The sequence below is a fragment of the Bos grunniens genome, chromosome 21 (assembly GCF_055505025.1).
Source record: "Bos grunniens cultivar Pamir isolate PY7600 chromosome 21, Bosgru_T2T1.0, whole genome shotgun sequence".
Taxonomy (NCBI): Eukaryota; Metazoa; Chordata; class Mammalia; order Artiodactyla; family Bovidae; genus Bos; species Bos grunniens.
This window is the reverse complement of record NC_141185.1, coordinates 9,298,803-9,319,184: the sequence shown is the minus strand read 5'-3', so window position 1 is coordinate 9,319,184 and position 20,382 is coordinate 9,298,803. Positions and strand designations below refer to the sequence as shown.

At 46.4% G+C, this 20,382-nt stretch overlaps 1 protein-coding gene and 1 pseudogene across 5 annotated transcripts in view; one reads left to right on the top strand and one right to left on the bottom strand.

Annotated features, from left to right (window-relative positions):
- The window catches only part of AK7 (adenylate kinase 7), a 67,612-nt gene extending 47,563 nt beyond the window's left edge, over positions 1–20,049 (top strand). For 3 of the 5 annotated variants that reach the window (XM_086363048.1, XM_086363047.1, XM_086363049.1), the window contains 6 exons: positions 7,507–7,635; positions 7,869–7,937; positions 11,962–12,159; positions 16,730–16,950; positions 19,149–19,307; positions 19,847–20,049. In XM_086363048.1, coding sequence (XP_086219174.1) covers positions 7,507–7,635; positions 7,869–7,937; positions 11,962–12,159; positions 16,730–16,950; positions 19,149–19,307; positions 19,847–19,885 — 815 coding nt within the window. In that variant the 3' untranslated portion in view covers positions 19,886–20,049. Of the gene's footprint in view, positions 1–7,506; positions 7,636–7,868; positions 7,938–8,369; positions 8,556–11,961; positions 12,160–16,729; positions 16,951–19,148; positions 19,308–19,846 lie in introns of those variants that run through there. The other 2 variants (XM_086363051.1, XM_086363050.1) reach the window with 1 other exon arrangement.
- Positions 12,446–13,178, bottom strand: LOC147349033 (small ribosomal subunit protein eS19 pseudogene; annotated as a pseudogene).
- Positions 20,050–20,382: the final 333 nt, after the last annotated feature.

The window sequence follows — 20,382 nt, the reverse complement described above, 5'->3', positions numbered from 1 at the left end:
CTATCTGCTGGAGTTTTTTCACATTCATGTCCATTGAGTTGGTGATGCTATCACATCTCATCCTCTGTTGCCCGCTTCTCCTGCCTTCAATCTTTTCCAGCATCAGGATTTTCCAGTGAATCAACTCTTTGCATCAGGTGGCCAAAGTATTGGAGCTTCGGCTTCAGCATCAGTCCCTCCAATGAATATTCAGAGTTGATTTAAGATAAAAAAAACTTGATGGGAAAGAACTACCTAAGTTTCAAAAAATTGTGTGTAGTCATCAGTCAGTTCAGTTCAGTTCAGTCGCTCAGTCATGTCCGACTCTTTGCGACCCCATGAATCGCAGCACGCCAGGCCTCCCTGTCCATCACCAACTCCCAGAGTTCACCCAGACCCACGTCCATCGAGTCAGTGATGCCATCCAGCCATCTCATCCTCTGTCGTCCCCTTCTCCTCCTGCCCCCAATCCCTCCCAGCATCAGAGTCTTTTCCAATGAGTCAACTCTTCCCATGAGGTGGCCAAAGTAGTCATAAGTATTTGTAAAGCATCAAAAACTGTAATTAAACAGCAAAGGACATATCAGGAAAAAATATTTACCACCAAATATGACGAAAAGTTAATAGTTAATAAAATAATAAGAAAATCATTAAGTCCTGAATAGGAAAACATGGATGAAAAACTTGGGCCAATGATTCACTCATTCAGGAAGAAATACAAATAAACAGAAAAATTATCTCACTCACATGATAATTTTAACCAGTTTGTTGAACACATGCATTGCAGTTAAGTGTCCCTTTAAACGTAAACTCTGTACTCATTCTTCCCTTGCCCTGGAATGGAATTTCAGGCTGGTCCCACTGCAGCTTTTAGATAATAAGTAAATGGCGTCTCTGTTTGTTCATACTTTAAGAAGGTCATTCCAGCCAAATAATCATAAATGAGGTTTTGAAATGAGATGTCTTTAAGGAAGCTTGCCACCCAGGCAGGAAAGCATCAGCAGCAGTTAGAAAAATAGAAACCATTTCATCTTTACATAATTGAGATCCTCCATCAAACGGGTAATACTAGCATTGGCTGTGAAAGTGAAAGTCTCTCAGTCATGTCTGACTCTGCGACGCCATGGACTGAACTCTACAGGCTAGAGTACTGGAGTGGGTAGCCTTTCCCTTCTCCAGGGGATCTTCCCAACCCAGGGATCGAATCAGGGTCTCCTGCATTGCAGGCAGATTCCTTACAGCTGAGTCACCAAGGAAGCCCAAGAATACTGGAGTGGGTAAGTCAGTCAGTCAGTAAGTGAAGTCGCTCAGTCGTGTCCGACTCTTTGCAACCCCGTGGACTGTAGCCTACCAGCTTCTCCGTCCATGGGATTCTCCAGGCAAGAATACTGGAATGGGTTACCATTTCCTTCTCCAGGGGATCTTCCCGACCCAGGGATCGAACCCAGGTCTCCTGCATTGGAGGCAGACGCTTTAACCTCTATCCTTTCTCCAGGGGATCTTCCAGACCCAGGAATTGAACCAGGGTCTCCTGCATTGCAGGCGGATTCTATACCAGCTGGTACAGAAGCGTTGGCTCCCGGCCAGTCCAAAGTGTCACAAGTGTGAACTCTCATCCAGTGGAGAGTTCCTCCCCTCCCATCCTATCAAGCGCCTTTGGTTTCTTTCCTCTTACTGACTCCTTCCACCTTGCTGGTGGCAGTTTCTGATCCCCCAAGGTTGGGCTGGAGCAAGTGGGGATTAGGGAACGAGGTGGTGGTTGTTTAGTCAGTAAGTCATGTCCAACTCTTGCAACCCCATGGACTGCAGCCAGCCGGCTTCTCGGTCCATGGGATTTTCCAGGCAAGAATACTGGAGTGGGTTGCCATTTCTTTCTCCAGGGGATCTTCCTGACCCAGGGATCGAACCTGCGTCTCCTGTGTTGCAGGAAGGAGGACAAAGGTGCAAAAGGGCTCTCCCCTTGAGGACCGCCCACCGCCTTCCCCTGGGGCACAGCTCTGGGCTGCCGTCTGTCTCTGGTCTTCTGACACTCCCCGTACTGTCCCTCCAGATGCTCTTCTTACTAGCTATTTATCTTCGGGACTCCTCACCCTCCTCCCAACTCTGTTTTAACCCTCCACCTCCTCCTGGCCTGCCCCCAGGCCACTCCAGTCCAGTCTATAGGGCGGAGAATATGCTTTTTTCTGCATACACTGAGGGTTCACTTAAACCAGCTAGCTTTCTGAGTCTGGGTTTTTGCTTTGATGTAGGCCAGGTGGGGCCACACCTAGGTGGCTCAGAGGTTAAAGCGTCTGCCTGCAATGTGGGAGACCTGGGTTTGATCCCTGGGTCGGGAAGATCCCCTGGAGAAGGAAATGGCAACCCACTCCAGTATTCTTGCCTGGAAAATCCCATGGACGGAGAAGCCTGGTGGGCTACAGTCCACCGGGTCGCAAAGAGTCGGACACGACTGAGCGACTTCACTTTCACTTTCAGGCCAGATGGGGAGGAAATGAAAGTCAGAATCCCAGAGAGATTTCCCAGAGATAAAGGAAATAACCCTAAACACTCATTGGAAAGACTGGTGCTGAAGCTCCAGCACTTTGGCCACCTGATGCAAAGAGCCAACCTCTTGGAAAAGACCCTGATGCTGGGAAAGATTCAGGGCAGGAGGAGAAGGGGACGACAGAGGATGAGATGGTTGGATGGCATCACCGACTCGATGGACACGGGTTTAAGCAAACTCTGGGAGACAGTGAAGGACTGGTGTGCCACCGTTCACGGGGTCCCAAAGAGTTGGAGACAACTTAGCAACTGAACAACACTGAGCATTCACTTATACCAGCTGGTTATCTGAGTCTGAATTTTTGCTCTGGCTGGGCTGGGTGTGGAGGAAATGGAATTTAAAATCCCAGAGGTGAAGGGCAGAAAACACAGGTCAACACTTTAAGATATGACACTGCCCTTGCCTCGCCTGTTTCCTTTGTAGCCCAGTTGGTTAAGAATCCTCCTGCAATGCACGAGACCCTGGTTCGATTCCTGGGTCGGGAAGATCGCCTGAAGAAAGGATAGGCTACCCACTCCAGTATTCTTGGACTTCCCTTGTGGCTCAGCTGGTATAGAATCCGCCTGCAAGTGGGACACCTGGGTTCGATCTCTGGGTTGGGAAGATTCCCTGGAGAAGGGAATGGCCACCCACGCCAGTATTCTGGCCTGGAGAATTCCATGGACTGAATAGTCCATGGGGTCGCAAAGAGTCGGACACAAATGAGTGACTTTCACTTTCACCTTCTTTGCCTCGCCTGTGACAGTGGGGAATCCCTATCTTGGTTTCAGAGTCTTGCAGTGTCCCGGCTCTTACCATTCAGGGGAGAGGAAGAAAGCAAAACAAGACATTCCATTGTGAGGACACCTGTGGAGGAAGTCTGGCAAGGCCACTTGGAAGGGTGGGGCCTGGGGTTTGTAGGAATCCACAGGTGACCGTGGTCATGTGTACATACGCTGTAAGCCTGGGGTCTAAGGCCAGAACCAGACAGACACGGGACAATGTTTATTGACAGGATCATATAGTTGGTCTTTGCAAAGACCCGAAAGTCTTATCCAATAACTTTGTGTAAACAGGGTGACATGAAGTACTGACTGGACTCTTTTCATGTCCCGGTGGGGGTGACCACACAGAACAAGAATTATGGTTGAGAGCAGTCATTGCGTCACCAAAGTTCAAGAAGGGCCTGTCCTTGGCAGGAGATTCTGTTCTTCCCACTGATGCTGTTGTTGCCATTCAGTCGCTAAGTCACGTCTGACTCTTTGCAACCCTATGGACTGCAGCACACCAGGCTCCTCTGTCCTCTGCTATCTCCCAGCGTTTGCTCACATTTATCACTCACTGAGTCAGTGATGCTATCAAACCGTCTCATCCTCTGCCACCCCCTTCTCCTTTTGCCTTCAATCTATCCCAGCATGCAGGAGAGGCCAACTGGATTAGTAGCCAGGGTCTCCAGTTGGTGCTAGTGGTAAAGAACCCGCCTGCCAGTGCCAGAGACATAAGAGACATGGGTTCGATCCTTGGGTCGGGAAGATCCCCTGGAGAAGGGAGTGGCAACCTACTCCAGTATTCTTGCCTGGAGAATCTCATGGACAGTGGAGCCTGATGGGCTCCAGTGCAAAGGGTTGCAAAGAGTCGGACTGAAGCGACTTAGCATGCACAGGGAGGGAGGCAACCCTCCCCGCTGTCACAGGCCCACCCTCCCCGCTGTCACAGCCCACCCACCCGCTCACTTCTGACAAGATGGCAATAGTCCAGTCAGTCCCCCGTAACCCCAGGAAAGTGCTTTTTTCTTCAAGCTTGTTCAAAACTCCTTCCTATTCACATTTACCTGAAACTAGAACACAGACCCAGGTTACGTTTAAACAAAAGAAGACCTGTGAACCCATGGTGCAAACCTCTGGAAATTTCATAGCATGAAGAGGCAGAAGTCCTCACCTGACCCAGTGTGTCATCATTTGAGTCTAAGAACTCCAGCAAGACAGAACTCACAGTCCTGCAGGGAGGCACCTCCGAATTCTTATCAATTCGTGATTCCACTCCCGTTGATCCCTGACCATGCAGCCAAAATAAGGACTTGTTTAAACCACAGAATTCACTAACTAGTTCTAGATCCTTTTTGCATTGTGGATTTGTTGAATCTGGTTGGTGGGATTCCAGGTGATCGGCAGACTGGCCTTTTAACTTTTCTGTGGGTTTGAAATTAAAAAGTTGGGGACAGGGTGAGAAAAATATGTAAATGTATCAACTTTGTAGTGTCTCTACTGTGCATGCATGCTAAGACACTTCAGTCGTGTCCAAATCTTTGTGACCCACTAGGCTCCTCTGTCCATAGCTTCCTCCAGGCAAGAATACTTTAGTGGGTGGCCATGCCCTCCTCCAGGGGATCTTCCCGACCCAGGAATTGAACCCTGTTATGCATGGATTATTTTAAAGACCTTGTTGAACCTTTTTTTTCTTTTTCCTGTATTTTGGCTGCACTGCGTGGCATGCAGGATTTTAGTTCCCCAACTAGGGAACTACCTGGCGACTCCTGCAATGGAATTGCAGTCTCTCTTAACCACGGGCCCACCAGGGAAGTCTCCCCGCTATCTATGTTTAAACTGTCTTTAGCAGTTATAATTATGGGTTAATATTAGCATTTAAATATTACTGTTATTTGAAAGGCAGACTTAAAATTTAACAAAAACAGAAAACAATGAAGCTGTGTGGTGTTTTAAGGCCTGTCCAGCAGGGCTGTGCTCATTTATTTTAAAGCAGAAGTAACTGTCACCTTCCAAAATGCCCCGGGCCAGCCAAGGTCATGGCTGTATCTCCAGGAGGTCACAGTTCTCTAGAGAAAGGCACCTGGACTTGGCCCTTTGTGTACTCACATTCCATGGTTATCATAAACTGCCGCTCAGGGCTTCCCCGGTGGCACAGTGGATAAGAATCCGCCTGCCAGTGCAGAGTGCACAGGTTCGATCCCCGGTCCAGGAAAATGCCACATGCCTTGGGGCAACTAAGCCTGAGCACCGCAACTACTGAGCCCGTGTGCCACAGCTACTGAGGCCCACATGCCTGGACTGCGTGCTCCGCACCACGAGAAGCCGCCGCAGTGAGAAGCCCGTGCACCACGGCGAAGAGCAGTCCCCGTTCGCCGCAACTAGAGAAAGCCCACGTGCAGCAACGAAGACCCAGTGCAGAAAATAAAGATAAAATAAACTGCTGCTCAAGCCCCCTTCTGGCATATTGAACGCTTAGTTCTGAAACAAACAGAACAAATGGCCAAGCTCATTGCCTGAAATAAACCAAGGGATGCCACAGAGGAGGCTGAAGCTAGATTTCTGAGTATGTGCCTTTCCTTATCAGGGAAGCTTTTGAGAATTGGAAATACTGTTTAAATAAAACTCATCTTTGGATATCAGTGGATCCTTGACATTTTTAAAATGTGGCTTTATTTCTTGACAGCACTGTGAACCTTACTGAAAAGGAATGTCAAATCACTTTGAGGAATTTCATTATGTTAAATAACATCTTTATCTTTTTGTCTCTGCCATAATATTTAAGTTTCTGAAAGACGCGATTATTTTCTGAATCAATTACCACCTAATGATTTGTGTGACAATGAAAGGTGGAAGAAAGGAGAGCTGTTTTCATTAGATCATCTCGTTGTCATTGAATAATAAAAAAGGCTTCAAATTATTTTATATTATACATCCACTGATAAGCTGAAAGTATAGTGCTGCCCTAGGAAGAGTTTCCGGAGAAGGCAATGGCAACCCACTCCAGTACTCTTGCCTGGAAACTCCCACGGACAGAGGAGCCAGGTGGGCTGCAGTCCATGGGGTCCGCTAAGAGTTGGACACAACTGAGCGACTTCCCTTTCACTTTTCACTTTCATGCATTGGAGAAGGAAATGGCAACCCACTCCAGTGTTCTTGCCCGGAGAATCCCAGGGATGGGGGAGCCTGGTGGGCTGTCATCTATGGGGTCGCACAGAGTCAGACATGACTGAAGCGACTTAGCAGCAGCAGCACCAGGAAGAGTTTCAGAGATCAGTTTCTAAACTCCCCAGACTTGCATTGTTGTTTAGTTGCTCAGTCCTGTCTGACTCTTGGGACCCCATGGGCTCTAGCCCATCAAGCTCCTCCATCCCTGGGATTCTCCAGGCAAGAACACTGGAGTGGGTTGCCATTTCCTTCTCCAAAACTTGCATTACCATAATGTATATATTAAGCCATATAAAGGCAGGGCTGTTTTTTAGAAGTGATAGCTGTTCAACAGTTAACAATGGAAGGATAGATGAATATTTTAGAGAAGTTACATCATACTGTCTTGGAAACACTGTGACAGTTTTTGGACAAACTCCTCCCTCCTTTGCCTCCCCAAGCAACTGCAGGAATCCCACATTCAAGGCTGGAGAGAAAACTGTCCAGTGGGGTCAAGGTCTGAAATGCCGACTGGAAGAGACAGGGAGCAGAGGGCTGGTGCCTTTAAGGGTCAGGATCAAGCTTGATTTTTATTCAAAAGCAGCAAATATTTATTGGGCGTGTGCTATTAATAAATCATGTGGCAGCAGGATGCATGAATACCATCCCACTGAATTCTCACAATGGAAGCATTTTTTATTATGTATCAAAGCATAGAAGTATAATATCAAAATAGAATTGAGTAAACCCCGCCAGTCAGGGAGAACACTCTGGATTTCTCCACTTAACTGCTCTTTCAACTTCATCCAAAAGTTGTGACCACGGTTAAAAAAACAAATCTGAAAGTGCACACATCAGCATTTGCCTCCACTCTTTCTTGCAGACGAGTTCCTTAGTTTCTCCTACTTTACAGGGCGTTAGAATTCATGTGTCATGGTTTAAATACAGAACCACATATTTTTCACTGTAATGCAAAGATAAGAGTTTTTCAGTAGTAATTTTGACGACACAAGAATTTTTGAGGTCACTTTAGAATGTAACCTGTATATGTAGAATATGACTGCATGGTAATTTTTTTTTTCTTTTTATCAGGTCGCCTGGAAGATCAATATATTATTAGATTTATGAAAGAAAAGCTAAAATCCATGCCTTGCAGGAATCAAGGTTACATTTTGGATGGATTCCCAAAGACCTATGATCAGGCCAAAGACCTGTTCAGCCGTAAGTGTGGGTGTTCCTTTTGTTTTGAATGTTTACATTCAGATAAGTTGCAACTTTATTGTTCAGAGTAATAACGGTCACAATTAAAAAAATCAGAGGGACTATATCTAAAATACAAGCTTTCCTCGTTACAGCTAGTTTTCATGAGTGACTCAGTTAAAACATTTACATTTTTGAGCTGTCCTTCATAATAATATGTAATGAATTCAATGATGTATATTTTGTTTTACTAGAAGAGGATGAGGAGGAGGAAGAAGAAGGCAGAGGCAAAATGTTTCCCTATGATAAACTAATCATACCTGGTAAGTTTAAGCTACTTCTCCAAGGTCATATTTAAAGGAACGTCATTTGATATCTCTTTTGTACCACAACAACATTTTTTATGTTGATAAAGTAGGTTTGTTTGTATCAGGAAAAAAGTAAAGCAATATCCTTAATATCAAATTCCAACCTAAAGAATGCACTGGGGGTAATGGATAGAGTCCCTATGAGAACATTCATATCTGCTGTTCCCTTCTGTGACAGAGCAGAAAAGTTAGCCAATCTGTTGGTGCCCTGACTTCCTTTCTTTTTTGTTTTTCTGTACTTTTTTAAAACTTGAGATATAGTTGATTTACAACATTATATAAATTTCAGGTATATAGCATAATACAGCATAGTGATTCACAATTTTTTTAAAAGTCTTTATTGACTGTGTTACAACATTGCTTCTGTTTTGCGTTTTGGTTTTTCAGCCATGAGGCATATGGGATCTTAGGGATCAAACCCTCACCCCCTGCAGTGGAAGGTGAAGTCTTAACCACCAGACCATCAGGGAAGTTCTGATTCACTTTTTAAAAAATTTTTTCCTTTTTTTTTTTGATTTAACAATGTTTTAAAATTGTGCTCCATTTGTAGTTATTACAAAATATTGCCTCTATTCCCTGTGCTCTACAGTGTCCTGGGGAGAGTTGTCAGTTGGTGAGACCGCCAGGGACTGGGTCACTGCCCTTCCTTCCTGCTCTGCTTTAGGTCCTGGCCATGCCATTGTCTTTTCTGGAAGACATCCAGAATCCAGAATCGAGACTGTGCAGGAAGAAGCAGCTCGGGTCCCTAACCACCACAAGTTTATCCTTTTAGGTATTTACCCAGAGCTCTCACAACATACCCTTGAAAGAGAAGTATCAACAATGTGTCCCATGAAAAAGGATTTGCTGAGTACCTAGCAGGCATTTCTTGTGACTCCGCCATCAACTTTAAAAGTTTTTTCCTTCTTCTTCTTTTTTTTTTTTAAGTCAGTTTGCATGAGGTTTAACCAAGTTCCGGTCATATGATAAATATAAGAATAGCTATTTTCTTAGCCCAGGGAGGTAGCTTGGAAGAGGCTGCTCACTGTGTCAAAGTCCCCGAGAGAGACAATTCACAGCTATACTCCTTTCCTCCTCCTGGCCCAGGCACAGCTTGTGATGAAGCTTCTGGAAGCAGAGACATCAGGGAGCAGTCATCCTCAAGGATGGATATATACTGTTTGCCTGAGGCAGGATCACAAAATGCCAGAGGAATGGGTTCTCTTAGGTTTCCCATTAATTTCTGTACTTGCCTCCAGAAAGGTTAAAAAGTAAAGTCGACTGGTCTAAATAAGCCCATCTGTCCAGTTTATGAGACTTTAGCACTTCTGGGCGATAGGCATTCATTCTAAACCCCATGGTAAATCCTCCTGTTCTCCCTGAGGCAGCTGGATAAAATTCAGCTCAACCCACCATCTGCCACGTAACAGGAAGGATACGAGAGGGGAGCTTATTGAGCTTCTCCATGAGCTTGGGAGGCAGGAATTACTCCCTTGTTTACCGGATCCCGAGCCTGAAGTCCAGAGACTGATCCAAGCCCTCTTCGCTGGTAAATGTGAGGGCTTGAATTCAGATTCATATCTTCTCATGCCACTGCCTCCAAAAACCAGAGCGAATGAAACCCCTCCCTAAGATAAGAAAATGGAAACACAAGAGGTAAAAAGATATGCAGTTCTTAGTCCTGATCCACGGGGCTGCTCTCTGCCGGGTAGGGTCCAAACACATCCATGATGAAATCTCTTTGGAATGTCTAGTCTGTTCTTTTCAATTAGCCCCCCTCCCCCCTTTTTAAAAAGAAATTGTCATTAGTTTCTCTCTTCCTGAAAAAAATCAGATCATTGTCTCATTTGAACTGTGAGATTTTAATTAATGGAAATGACAGAGACATGAGAGGCTAATGCCATTGAAAGAAGAATTTATTCCTCATATTTCCCCAGAGAAGGGAGTGTGGGAACCATCCAGGGCCACTGGGAGAAGCACCAGGGTTGGTCAGGAGGCAGGGGAAAGTCTAGGACTCAGCCTCTCTTGAGATTACTGTGGGAAAGGCAGGGGATTGACTAGTATGAGTAGTTGCAGTGGGCTTTGGTCTCTAGCTGCCTGGTCCTGGCCCTGGCCCTGGGATGAGTAAAGGCAGGAGAAATACTGACTTGGTATGTAAGTTACATAAAAGGGGCGGTTGGCTTGCATACGTGAAGTGTGCACTGAGGGGTGGATGAAATGCTCACTGTCATTAATAATGATCCATGTGTCAAATATTCGATAAGCACTGACTGTGTTATACTGAACATAGATGTTTCATAGCATGAAGTGAGCAAATAGGTTGATCTATGAAAAATTAAAGTCCCAGGGAAGTCCCTGTTTATATTAATTTGGCAAATTGGCCATCAGAGCATTTTGCTCATAGCTGTGAGTCTCTTTGGGAAATGGTGATATTGTGCTGGAAATGTATCAAGGTGACAATTGACTGGGCAGCTGACAACAGATGTATCACAGGGTTATTAGAGATTTGGATTGACAATTTCTCCTTTTTAATTTTTGGCCATGCCACATGGCTTGTAGGATCTTAGTTCCTTGACCAGAGATTGAACCTGTCTCTTGGCAGGAGAAGTGTGGAGTCCTAACCACTGGACTTCAAGGGAATTCCCAATTTTTGCTGTTTTTATTGAAAAGAGGGAAGGAAGGAAAGCAGAAAGGAAGAAACGGAGGAAGGGAAAGAAAAACAATAGATTTTACAAGATGCCCATTAATTGGGCCTCCCACGTGACTTAGAGGTGAAGAGTGTGCCCAGTGCGGGAGCCGCTCCCTGGGTGGGAGAGATCCCCCGGAGGAGGAAATGGCAACCCACTCTGTTGTAGCCACGCGTTCCAGGAAACAAACTCACTCAGAAGGACAATGCAGATAGTGGAGTGCAGTTTATTACGCCAGCGGGCCCAAGGCAGAGTCTCCTCTTAGCCAAGGACCCGTACCAGTTTTTGTGAAAACCTTATATACCCTACATGTACTTGCTCAAACCCACCTCCCCAAATTCCTTGAAACTAGTCTGGACAAGGTAAAAAGGAGATACGATCAAAGTTAACCAATGATTCACGTGTCACTGCTACTGCTGCTAAGTCACTTCAGTCGTGTCCGACTCTGTGCGACCCCATAGACGGCAGCCCACCAGGCTCCCCCGTCCCTGGGATTCTCCAGGCAAGAACACTGGAGTGGGTTGCCGTTTCCTTCTCCAATGCATGAAAAGTGAAGAGTGAAAGTGAAGTCGCTCAGTCGTGCCGGACCGTTAGCGACCCCATGGACTGCAGCCTTCCAGGCTCCTCCGTCCAAGGGATTTTCCAGGCAAGAGGACTGGAGTGGGGTGCCATTGCCTTCTCCATCATGTGTCACAAGACTAGATAAACAGTAGACATTTATCAATAGGACTGTGGTCATATCCCAATAAACATAATGGAATTTACGACTTTGTTCTGTTACAGAGATAATTAGTGTATTCTTTTAGGCAACGGAGAGTCCAAGTCCAAGTCCTGAGGCTCTTTTATCCAGGGGGTCTGGTTTCCCATTGGTATGCCGTTTCTATAGACACCGGGCACAAAGTTCAGAGTGCAGTGGGAGGGTGACCATGCGTGTAGCCTAATGTTCTCAGCCTGGCCTAAGATGGAGTCCAGCTCTGTCTGTTTCCTCCTTCAACTCCAGTATTCTTGCCTAGGAAATCCCATGGACAGAGGAGCCTCGTGGGCTACAGTCCATGGGGTCACAAAGAGTCGGACACGACTGAGCGACTGAGCACGTGCGCATGGGCTTCACTGGGGGGGTGGTCTCTGGAAACATGGTGATTTGTATCTGTCCTCCACCAGAGGCAGCAAGAAGGCCAATTGGCCAGGCCCTCTGTGGCAACAGGATTTCCCAGCTGGTAACCAGACGTCTGGGTTGAGCAGTGGCGGGTCTGCCAGCACCTGCTTGCCGGCTCCAGGACCCCTGTGTGAACTCACAAGCTCCTTCTCTCCAGAGTTCGTGTGTTCACTGGATGCGTCCGACGAGTTCCTCAAGGAGCGGGTGATAAACCTCCCCGAGAGCATCGTGACAGGGACCCACTACAGCCAGGACCGGTTCCTCCGGGCTCTGAGCAACTACCGGGACGTCAACACCGAAGACGAGACTGTCCTCAACTATTTCGACGAACTTGAAATCCACCCAATCCATATAGGTACGAAATAAACTCAAGGATAAAGTGAACGTGGAGCACCACTGCCCAGTGTCTGCACCCCCAGCCAGCCTGGGGCATGCCTGTCATAGGGCTGGGGGAGCGGAGGACAGTACAAGTGTGTGTCTAGGGCCCAGGACGTCACAAGAAAAGACAGGGGAGTTGTCTACTTGAGGATTTAGTGGAGTGGGTGGGGGGTGGGGAGTGTTAATGTTGTACGAAAACGTGGATGTATTACGAAGTTGAATGCCAAATGGCATTATTTATTTTACCAAATTGGCTTTTATTTTTATTTTAACGAATGAGGCAATTGATTAACCCGGTATCGTTTGTTGTAAAGCTTCTTGTTGGCAGCTGCCACCTGTGTGTGATTCTGTCCCGGTCTCTGTGTCCACGAGGTCAGTTTGTGGCCCCCATCCTGGTCCTGTTCCACCAATTTCAGTCTCTCCAGGGCTTGGAGGACCCGGCGGGCCACACTCTTGGAGCCTCTGCCGAAGTAGCCGGGCATGACAGCATTCTCTGATGCTCCCCCACCCCCCCCACCCCCGACAGATCTGGGTTTCAGAGCCAACCCCGGTGCCAGCCCGGAGGTACAGGTGCCGGGCTGTGGCAGCTGCTCATGTAGAACCACTTCTCATTGTAGGGAGCAAGCTCTTTATGTTTGGCCAGCTTGACCGTGTCCACCCATTCAGGGACTTTCAGCTTCCCGGACCTCTTAAGGAAGGCTGCTGGAGTTCTGATGCACTTCTGCGGCTTCACGTCTTTTACAGTAACTCCAGGCACGATGCGCCCTCTGCACTGCTAGCCAGAGGAAAGGGGGATTTTTAAAAAATATTTGATTTATTCATTTGGCTATGCTGGGTCTTCGTTGTGGCATGTGAGATCTAGCTCCCTGACCAGGGATCAAACCCAGGCCCCCCTACATTGGGAGTGAGGAGTCTTAGCCACTGGAACATCAGGAAGTCCCCAAATTGGCATTTTTTAAGGGTACTTAAAGTTACATGGTTTGCTGCCAGCTGCATTGGGCCATTTCCCCAGCATCCTTGGGAGCTGCCTTCTGTTCCCATAGCATTGCACTGGTGTTCTTCACAAAGCCCCTCCTGGCCTTTAGACTGGCCAACTCACCCCTGGTTGCTGTTGTTGTTTCATCACTAAGTTGTGTCTGACTCTTGTGACCCCATGGACTGCAGCACGCCAGGCTTCACAATCTCCCGGAGTTTGCTCAAACTCATGTTTATTGCGGAGAAGGCAATGGCAACCCACTCCGGTACTCCTGCCTGGAAAATCCCATGGACGGAGGAGCCTGGTAGGCTGCAGTCCATGGAGCGCTAAGAGTCGGAATGACTAAGCAGCTTCACTTTCACTTTTCCTTTCATGCATTGGAGAAGGAAATGGCAACCCACTCCAGTGTTCTTGCCTGGAGAATCCCAGAGACAGGGGAGCCTGGTGGGCTGCCATCTGTGGGGTCACACAGAGTTGGACACAACTGAAGCGACTTAGTAGCAGCAGCAGCATGTTCATTGAATTGGTGATGCTATCTAACCATCTTATCCTCTGCTGCCCCTTTCTCCTCCTGCCTTCAATCTTTCCCAGCATCAAGGTCTTTCCAGTGAGTCAGCTCTTTGCTTCAAGTGGCCGAAGTAATGGAACTTCAGCTTTACCATCAGTCCTTCCAATGAATATTCAGGGTTGATTTCCTTCAGGATTGAGTGGTTTGATCTCCTTGCTATCCAAGGGACTCTCAAGAGTCTTCTCCAACACCACAATTCAGAAGCATCAGTTCTTCACCTCTCAGTCTTCTTTATGGTCCAACTCTTAGTCCATACATGACTACTGGAAAAACCATAGCTTTGACTAGACAGATCTTTGTTGGCAAAGTAATGTCTCTGCTTTTTGGTATGCTGTCTAGGCATTAACTCACTCTTAGCTACTCAGAAATCAAATAGCTCTTCATCGCATTCCTCCTGTTTCCTGTAAACACTTAACTCAGAACTGAGCACCCAGCAAGCATGCAGTGAGCATGCTGTCTCATCAGCCTCACCACAGCCTCATCATTGCTACCTCCAGATCCTTTCTGTTGTGGCTGGTTTCTCCTCCTCTTGGCTCAGTGAACCACTGAACTTCCTTTCTGGTTTTCTGGATCCTGACACCTCTGCTTCCTCCGGGTTTGCTGAAAAAAATTGCTAATCTGATGGCAGCTTAGTGCCCAGGTTGACCTTTGGGGCCTCCCAAGGCCTCTCTCCGTCCCTTCAAACCAGCTGGGACACATCCCAGTCCTGGAGTACTGGGAGGCTTAGAGCTGACAGAAACTGTCAGCAGGAGAGCTGATTCCAGTTTCTAGCTCTGCCTCAGTATTCTCATCTGTGAAATAGGAAAATAATCCCTGGCTTGTGACTAATGGTGGGGATTAGAGATAGGAAGTGTCTGGCACATTGGCGAAGTTCAACAGCTGGTAGTTAATCTTATTATTAGTACAACAGTAAGGCAGAAAGTGATGTGTATTATGAAATGAGAATACATTTATCAGTCTGCAAATTCTGCTCTGTTTTGCACCCTCAGAAGTGATTGGATTTTGTCTTCATCTGGACAGGCCTGTGTACGTTGCACACCAAGTTCTATAGGTAGAAGCTAAGGATTCTACACCTACTAATACGGGAAGTAGTTTACACGATTTACCCAGAGAACTTGGAAGGAGTGGTGAGCAAACTTCATAAAAGTAGTGATTGTCATCTTTTTCAGTAAAACCCCCAAAAACTATTTATGGAATGATGAGGAGAGCCCCAGGGAGAAACAAGGCAGAAATGATGAGGTGGAATGAATGAGTGAGTGATCACTGTCTTCTGCCTCATTCCGTGCCCGTCACTTTTGGCCTCATCTTCACACTCACAACCAGAGACAAGGGAAAAGCAAAGGGGTGTAATGTATCCCAGCGATGGGCATAGGGGAGGGCGTCAAGGTCAGGAACGCGCCCAGACTCTGGAGGGTCTTGAATGGGGCCCTGGAAGGATGCTGGCACCTGCGTCCTGTCGCTGCACCTCTGTACCCCACTTCTCTCTCAGCATCTCTTTCTGCCCTTTAGTTATTTATTTTTTTGGCCACACCATGCAGCATCTTAGTTCCCTGACCAGGGATTGAACCTGAGCCCCCAGCATTGGAAGTGAGGAGTCTTAACCGCTGAATTGCCAGGGATGTCCGCTCCGCATCTTTTTTCTCTTTTGCTCTTTGAACCAGGTCTCTCTCCTTTCTCTGGCCCACGTGGTAAATGAAGGCTGCCTCACAGCCCTGAAGTTTCCATGTTAACACTGGGAGCCAAGCCCGTAGCTAGATGTGTCTCTTTCCATCCTAATTGTACATACTTAGACGAGCAGATGGGAGGTCATGGTTGGGTCAGGTGCGCACGCCCCAGCTAATCCTCCATTCATCCTTCCCAAGGTCAGGGCAGAAGTACTCCTGGAGGCAGCAGTGTTCTATCTTTCAAGTACATCAGGGGTGTAATGCTCTACTAGGGGAGCCAAGGAGAAATGCATTGAAATGTCAGAGCTCAGGCAACCAGGAAGTGAGTTTTTGTGTGTGTGTGTGTGTGTCTTTTGGTTTGGTCTTGCTTCTTGATGGGCTTGTTTCCACCCACCGACCAATGTACTTGGCTCCGTTCTTCCCCTCGTCCCATGTTGGAACCTGGCAGTGCTTCTAGCCTAGGTCAAGGTTCTACAGTCCAAACACGGGGGGCGGGGAGTGCAGCAGTGGCTGTGCTTGGCGGCTGGTGAGCAGTTACTCCCGAGGAAGGGCTGGAGGCGCTTAGCTCTCAAATGCACCTACTGCTCACCCTTCTGTGCAGAGACCTTCCAAGCAAGCCCCGAGACTGGTGTAGAATTTACTATTCAGTGAATTGTGCAGGGAGGAACTTCCTGTTGTCAGCAAGCCTTCCCCACTCTCCCCTTCCCCTCCCAGATCCCCTTCTCCCCCTCCTCCTCTTTTTTCTCATTCTCCTTCTGGTCTTCTTGTTAACATCAGTCACATATTCTGGAGTTTGGACTTTTTCTGATTCAATCAGGCAAACTGAAAAAGTTAATTAAAAAAAAAAAATGAATTGAAAATGTATCCCAGCATCACTGATTCTCAGAAACAGAAGACCAAAGAAACCTGGAGGTCACTCAGCCCCCTCTCCGCCCACATCCAGGTGCAGGACTTCCTTTTGCGGAAATCCCCCTGAGTGAAGTGCCCTAGTCTTGCTTAAATGCCTCCCAGGGTGGAGAACTCACTCCTTTGAGGAGGTCCACACCCCCATCCATCCACTCAAATCAGAGGCAGGTGTCACAGCTCAGAGACCCGAGCCCCAGGCTTGCTCCCCGTAACTCTCAGAGATCAGTTTGATATTTGCCAGTCAGGCCAGAAATTCTAGACTGTGCTGGTAAACTCAAAAAGGAAACCCCCATATAGTAATTTACACAATTCGCCATCACAGGATTACAGTAATGAAGACTTTTCCTGAGTCTGGTCTCAGGATAGATTGTGAGCAGGGACCAGACTATGAAAAAGTCTGTGTGGGTCTCTTTCTCTCTCCTAATAATTAAAGATGTAGGAAGACTTGAAGATGCTCAGAACAGACTTGCCATCAAACAGCTCATCAAGGAGGTCGGGGAGCCTCGAAATTATGGCTTAACGGATGAAGAAAAGGCGGAAGAGGAGCGGAAGGCTGCTGAGGAACGGCTGGCCAGGGAGGCCATGGAGGAGGCAGAGAGAGAGCACAAGGAGGCCGTGGAGACTGCTGAGAAGATCGCCCGCTGGGAGGAATGGGTGAGTGTGTGCCCGTGTGTGGGGTGGGGGTGCGGGGTGCGGCGCTGGCAAAGCCATCCGGGCCTGTAGCGCTTCCCATCCTAATACAGAAATGTCGTGGAAATAACCCAAACGATTTTGTTGTTGTTTGTTGTTGTTGTTTATTTTCTCATATATATCATTTAAAAAAAATTCATTTCCTATGTACCATTTAAAAGAACATGCCCTTGGTCTTTTGCTAAGTAAAAACAGCTGGGACTTCCCTGGTGGGCCAGTGGTTAAGAATCTGCCTGTCAATGCAGGGGACACAAAGTTTGACCCCTGGTCCCGGAAGATTCCACGTGCCATGGAGCAACTCAGCCCGTCCACCACAATCACTGAGCCCGAGGCCCTGGAGCCCACACACAGAAACAAAGGCCCAGCACTGCCAAAAAAAAAAAAGTTAAAAAAAATACCAATGAGCCACTGATGTAGTATGAACAGTACTGCTGCAAAAGTGTACCATTTGGCGGCATTGTCAATCTGGGGATTTCGTTTGGTTTCCCTCCATTTACCCATCTAACTTGGGTGGTCAGCCTCATTTCACCCTCCTTCTCACCACTGAGTCTTCTTATCTATTCTGCCTCCAAAAACCACACGCAGATCCACCCACAGGGCTCCACTTCTGCTGACCAGGGTGCTAGACTCACGTGGTGCCTTCTTTTTGTCTCCCCAGCTCCACCCCCTCCATCTCCAGTCTGCCCCCCTGCTGATGCCTGGCGGTCCATCTAAAATATAGACCCACCGCGGCCATTCTCTGTTTAAAGTCTTCACAGACTGTTCATCATCATTAGATGAAAGTACAAACTCCTTATTGTGGGCCCCAGGGTCCTCTGTGACCTGGCTCCTTCTAAGGTCATTTAAACAACTTGCCACCTGTGTGATTCACTTCCTCCTTGCTTTTGAGTCTTTGCTAAATGAAGCCTTTTCTGCTGCTGCTGCTAAGTCACTTCAGTCGTGTCCAACTCTGTGTGATCCCATAGACAGCAGCCCACCAGGCTCCCCCGTCCCTGGGATTCTCCAGGCAAGAACACTGGAGTGGGTTGCCATTTCCTTCTCCAATGCATGAAAGTGAAAAGTGAAAGGGAAGTCGCTCAGTCATGTCTGTCCAACCCTCACCGACCCCATGGACTGCAGCCCACCAGGCTCCTCCGTCCATGGGATTTTCCAGGCAGGAGTACTGGAGTGGGGTGCCATTGCCTTCTCCGAAATGAAGCCTTTAGTCTTTGTCAAAGTAAGTCTGTCTAATAAGATCTTTCCTGGGCACCATATTTAAAGTTCAATACCTGCCCCTCAGCATAACGTGTCATATCCCTTTCTATACATTTAAATTTCCCCCTTTGGGACTTCCGTGGCAGCCCAGAGGTTGAGACTTCCAGCGTCCATTGCAGGGGGCATGGGTTCAATCCCTGGTGGGGGAACTAAGATCCCGCATGTTGTGCAGCATGGCCACATTCATTCAAAAATGAATTTGCACTTATGGTTTGTACTCTTTGCACTTATTTCCCCTCTGTCCATGGGATTCTCCAGGCAAGAAGACTGGAGTGGGTTGCCTTGCCCTCCTCCAAAGGATCTTCTGGAAGTAGGGATCAAACCAGTGTCTCCTGCATTGGTGGGCAGATTCTTTACCACTAAGCCCCCAGGGAAGCCTAAAGCAATGTATATTTTATATCTTTGTCTGTGTAATGTCTTTTGCTGTCTTTTGTTTAACTAATGTCCAGGAGTAGGCTGGACTGATGTGCTTAAGCCCCACCCAATCCCCTAGGCTGAAAAGGGAGATTTCTCAAAGGAAATCTGGAATTATTAGTCCTGAGAGAGAGGGACCGGATGCTGAGCAAGGCATAAACACAAGCCCACCAGACCAATACCTTCTAGACTTTCTATTAGACTTCTACAATTCTATGATCCTTCCTTCCTTCTTTTCTTTCTCTCACTTTGCTTGATCTGGGCAGCTAGAAATTATTTCAGTGTAAGAAGTGAGATAGGTATCCAGTTTATTATTTTCTAAGTGACCATGCACTTGTTAAAACACCATTTACATCTTTTCTCTGCCGATTGGAAACACCATCTTTATCATAACGTAATGAACATTGCTACTTCTAGTGGACTCTGGGGTGAGTTGTATGAAACTGTTCTTCTTTTTCTGTCTATTTACCCTACCCACAATGTTCTATTTGTAGAATAAACGACTAGAGGAAGTGAAAAGAGAAGAAAGAGAATTATTGGAGGCCCAGTCTATTCCCTTGAGAAACTATTTAATGACCTATGTTATGCCAACACTTATGCAGGGTCTGAATGAGTGTTGTAAGGTCAGACCTGATGATCCTGTTGATTTTCTGGTAAGAGATTTAAGTGTCTTTTTTTTTTTAAATATCAATTTGAAAATAAAATATGCCCAAATATAAATGAAAAACCAATTGAGACAGAAAAATTGTGTATCTGGTTATTTTGGAAATAGCCTTTAATACCTTCATCATAGTTTATAATAGTTTATAATAAGTTTCATCATAGTTTATAAGACTTTTATTACTCATTTGAAAGTAAAAAGTTTATATATTTGCATTTTTATGTTTTTAAGTGTTGGTTTGTTTTATTATTAAATGTCTAGAATTAAAGTAATGGAAACTATGTTAATAATGAGGACTATTTCTTATTTAGTTGCTTCCAACTCTTATGCAACCCCATGGACTTGCAGTCCTCCAGTCTCCTCTGTCCATGAGATTTCCCAGCAGAAAATACTGGAGAGGGTTGTCATTTCCTTGTTCAACTTCCATTTTTAAGTACAATGAATTTTCACTTTTATAGTACAAACTAATGTACTATTAATTCTAAAAAATAATACATTTTAAATTGCTGACTTTTTTTTTTTCAATTATAGGCAGAATATCTTTTCAAGAATAATCCTGAAACGCAGTAAAACTATGAAGATATCATGTCATGTGCTTTGCCGAGCTCAAGATGAGTTTAACATAGTAATTTGAAAAACTGCTTTAAAAAAAAATGCTTTTCTAGTTTTGGGGAAATTCTTTTCTTTCTTCCTGCAATCAAATATTTTATTAAGTAAAATCATAAAAAGCCCTATGGTAATGAGTCACTACTTCATTAAAACCTTGCGTGCTAACTTGCTTTGTCGTGTCTGTGTGACCCTATGGACTGTGTGACCCGCCAGGCTCCTCTGTCCATGGGATTCTCCAGGCAAGAATGCTGGAATGGGTTGCCATTTCCTCTTCCAGGGGATCTTCCCAAACCAGAGACCAAACCCGTGTCCCCTGTGTCTCCTTCATTGGCACGCAGATTCTTTATCTCTAGTGACGCCTGGGAAGCCTAATTAAAACCACATTTGAGAGGTAAATTGTTAAGGTGTATCTGTGTATAGCTCATGGGATAAATGCTGATTTACTATTTCACTCTTCA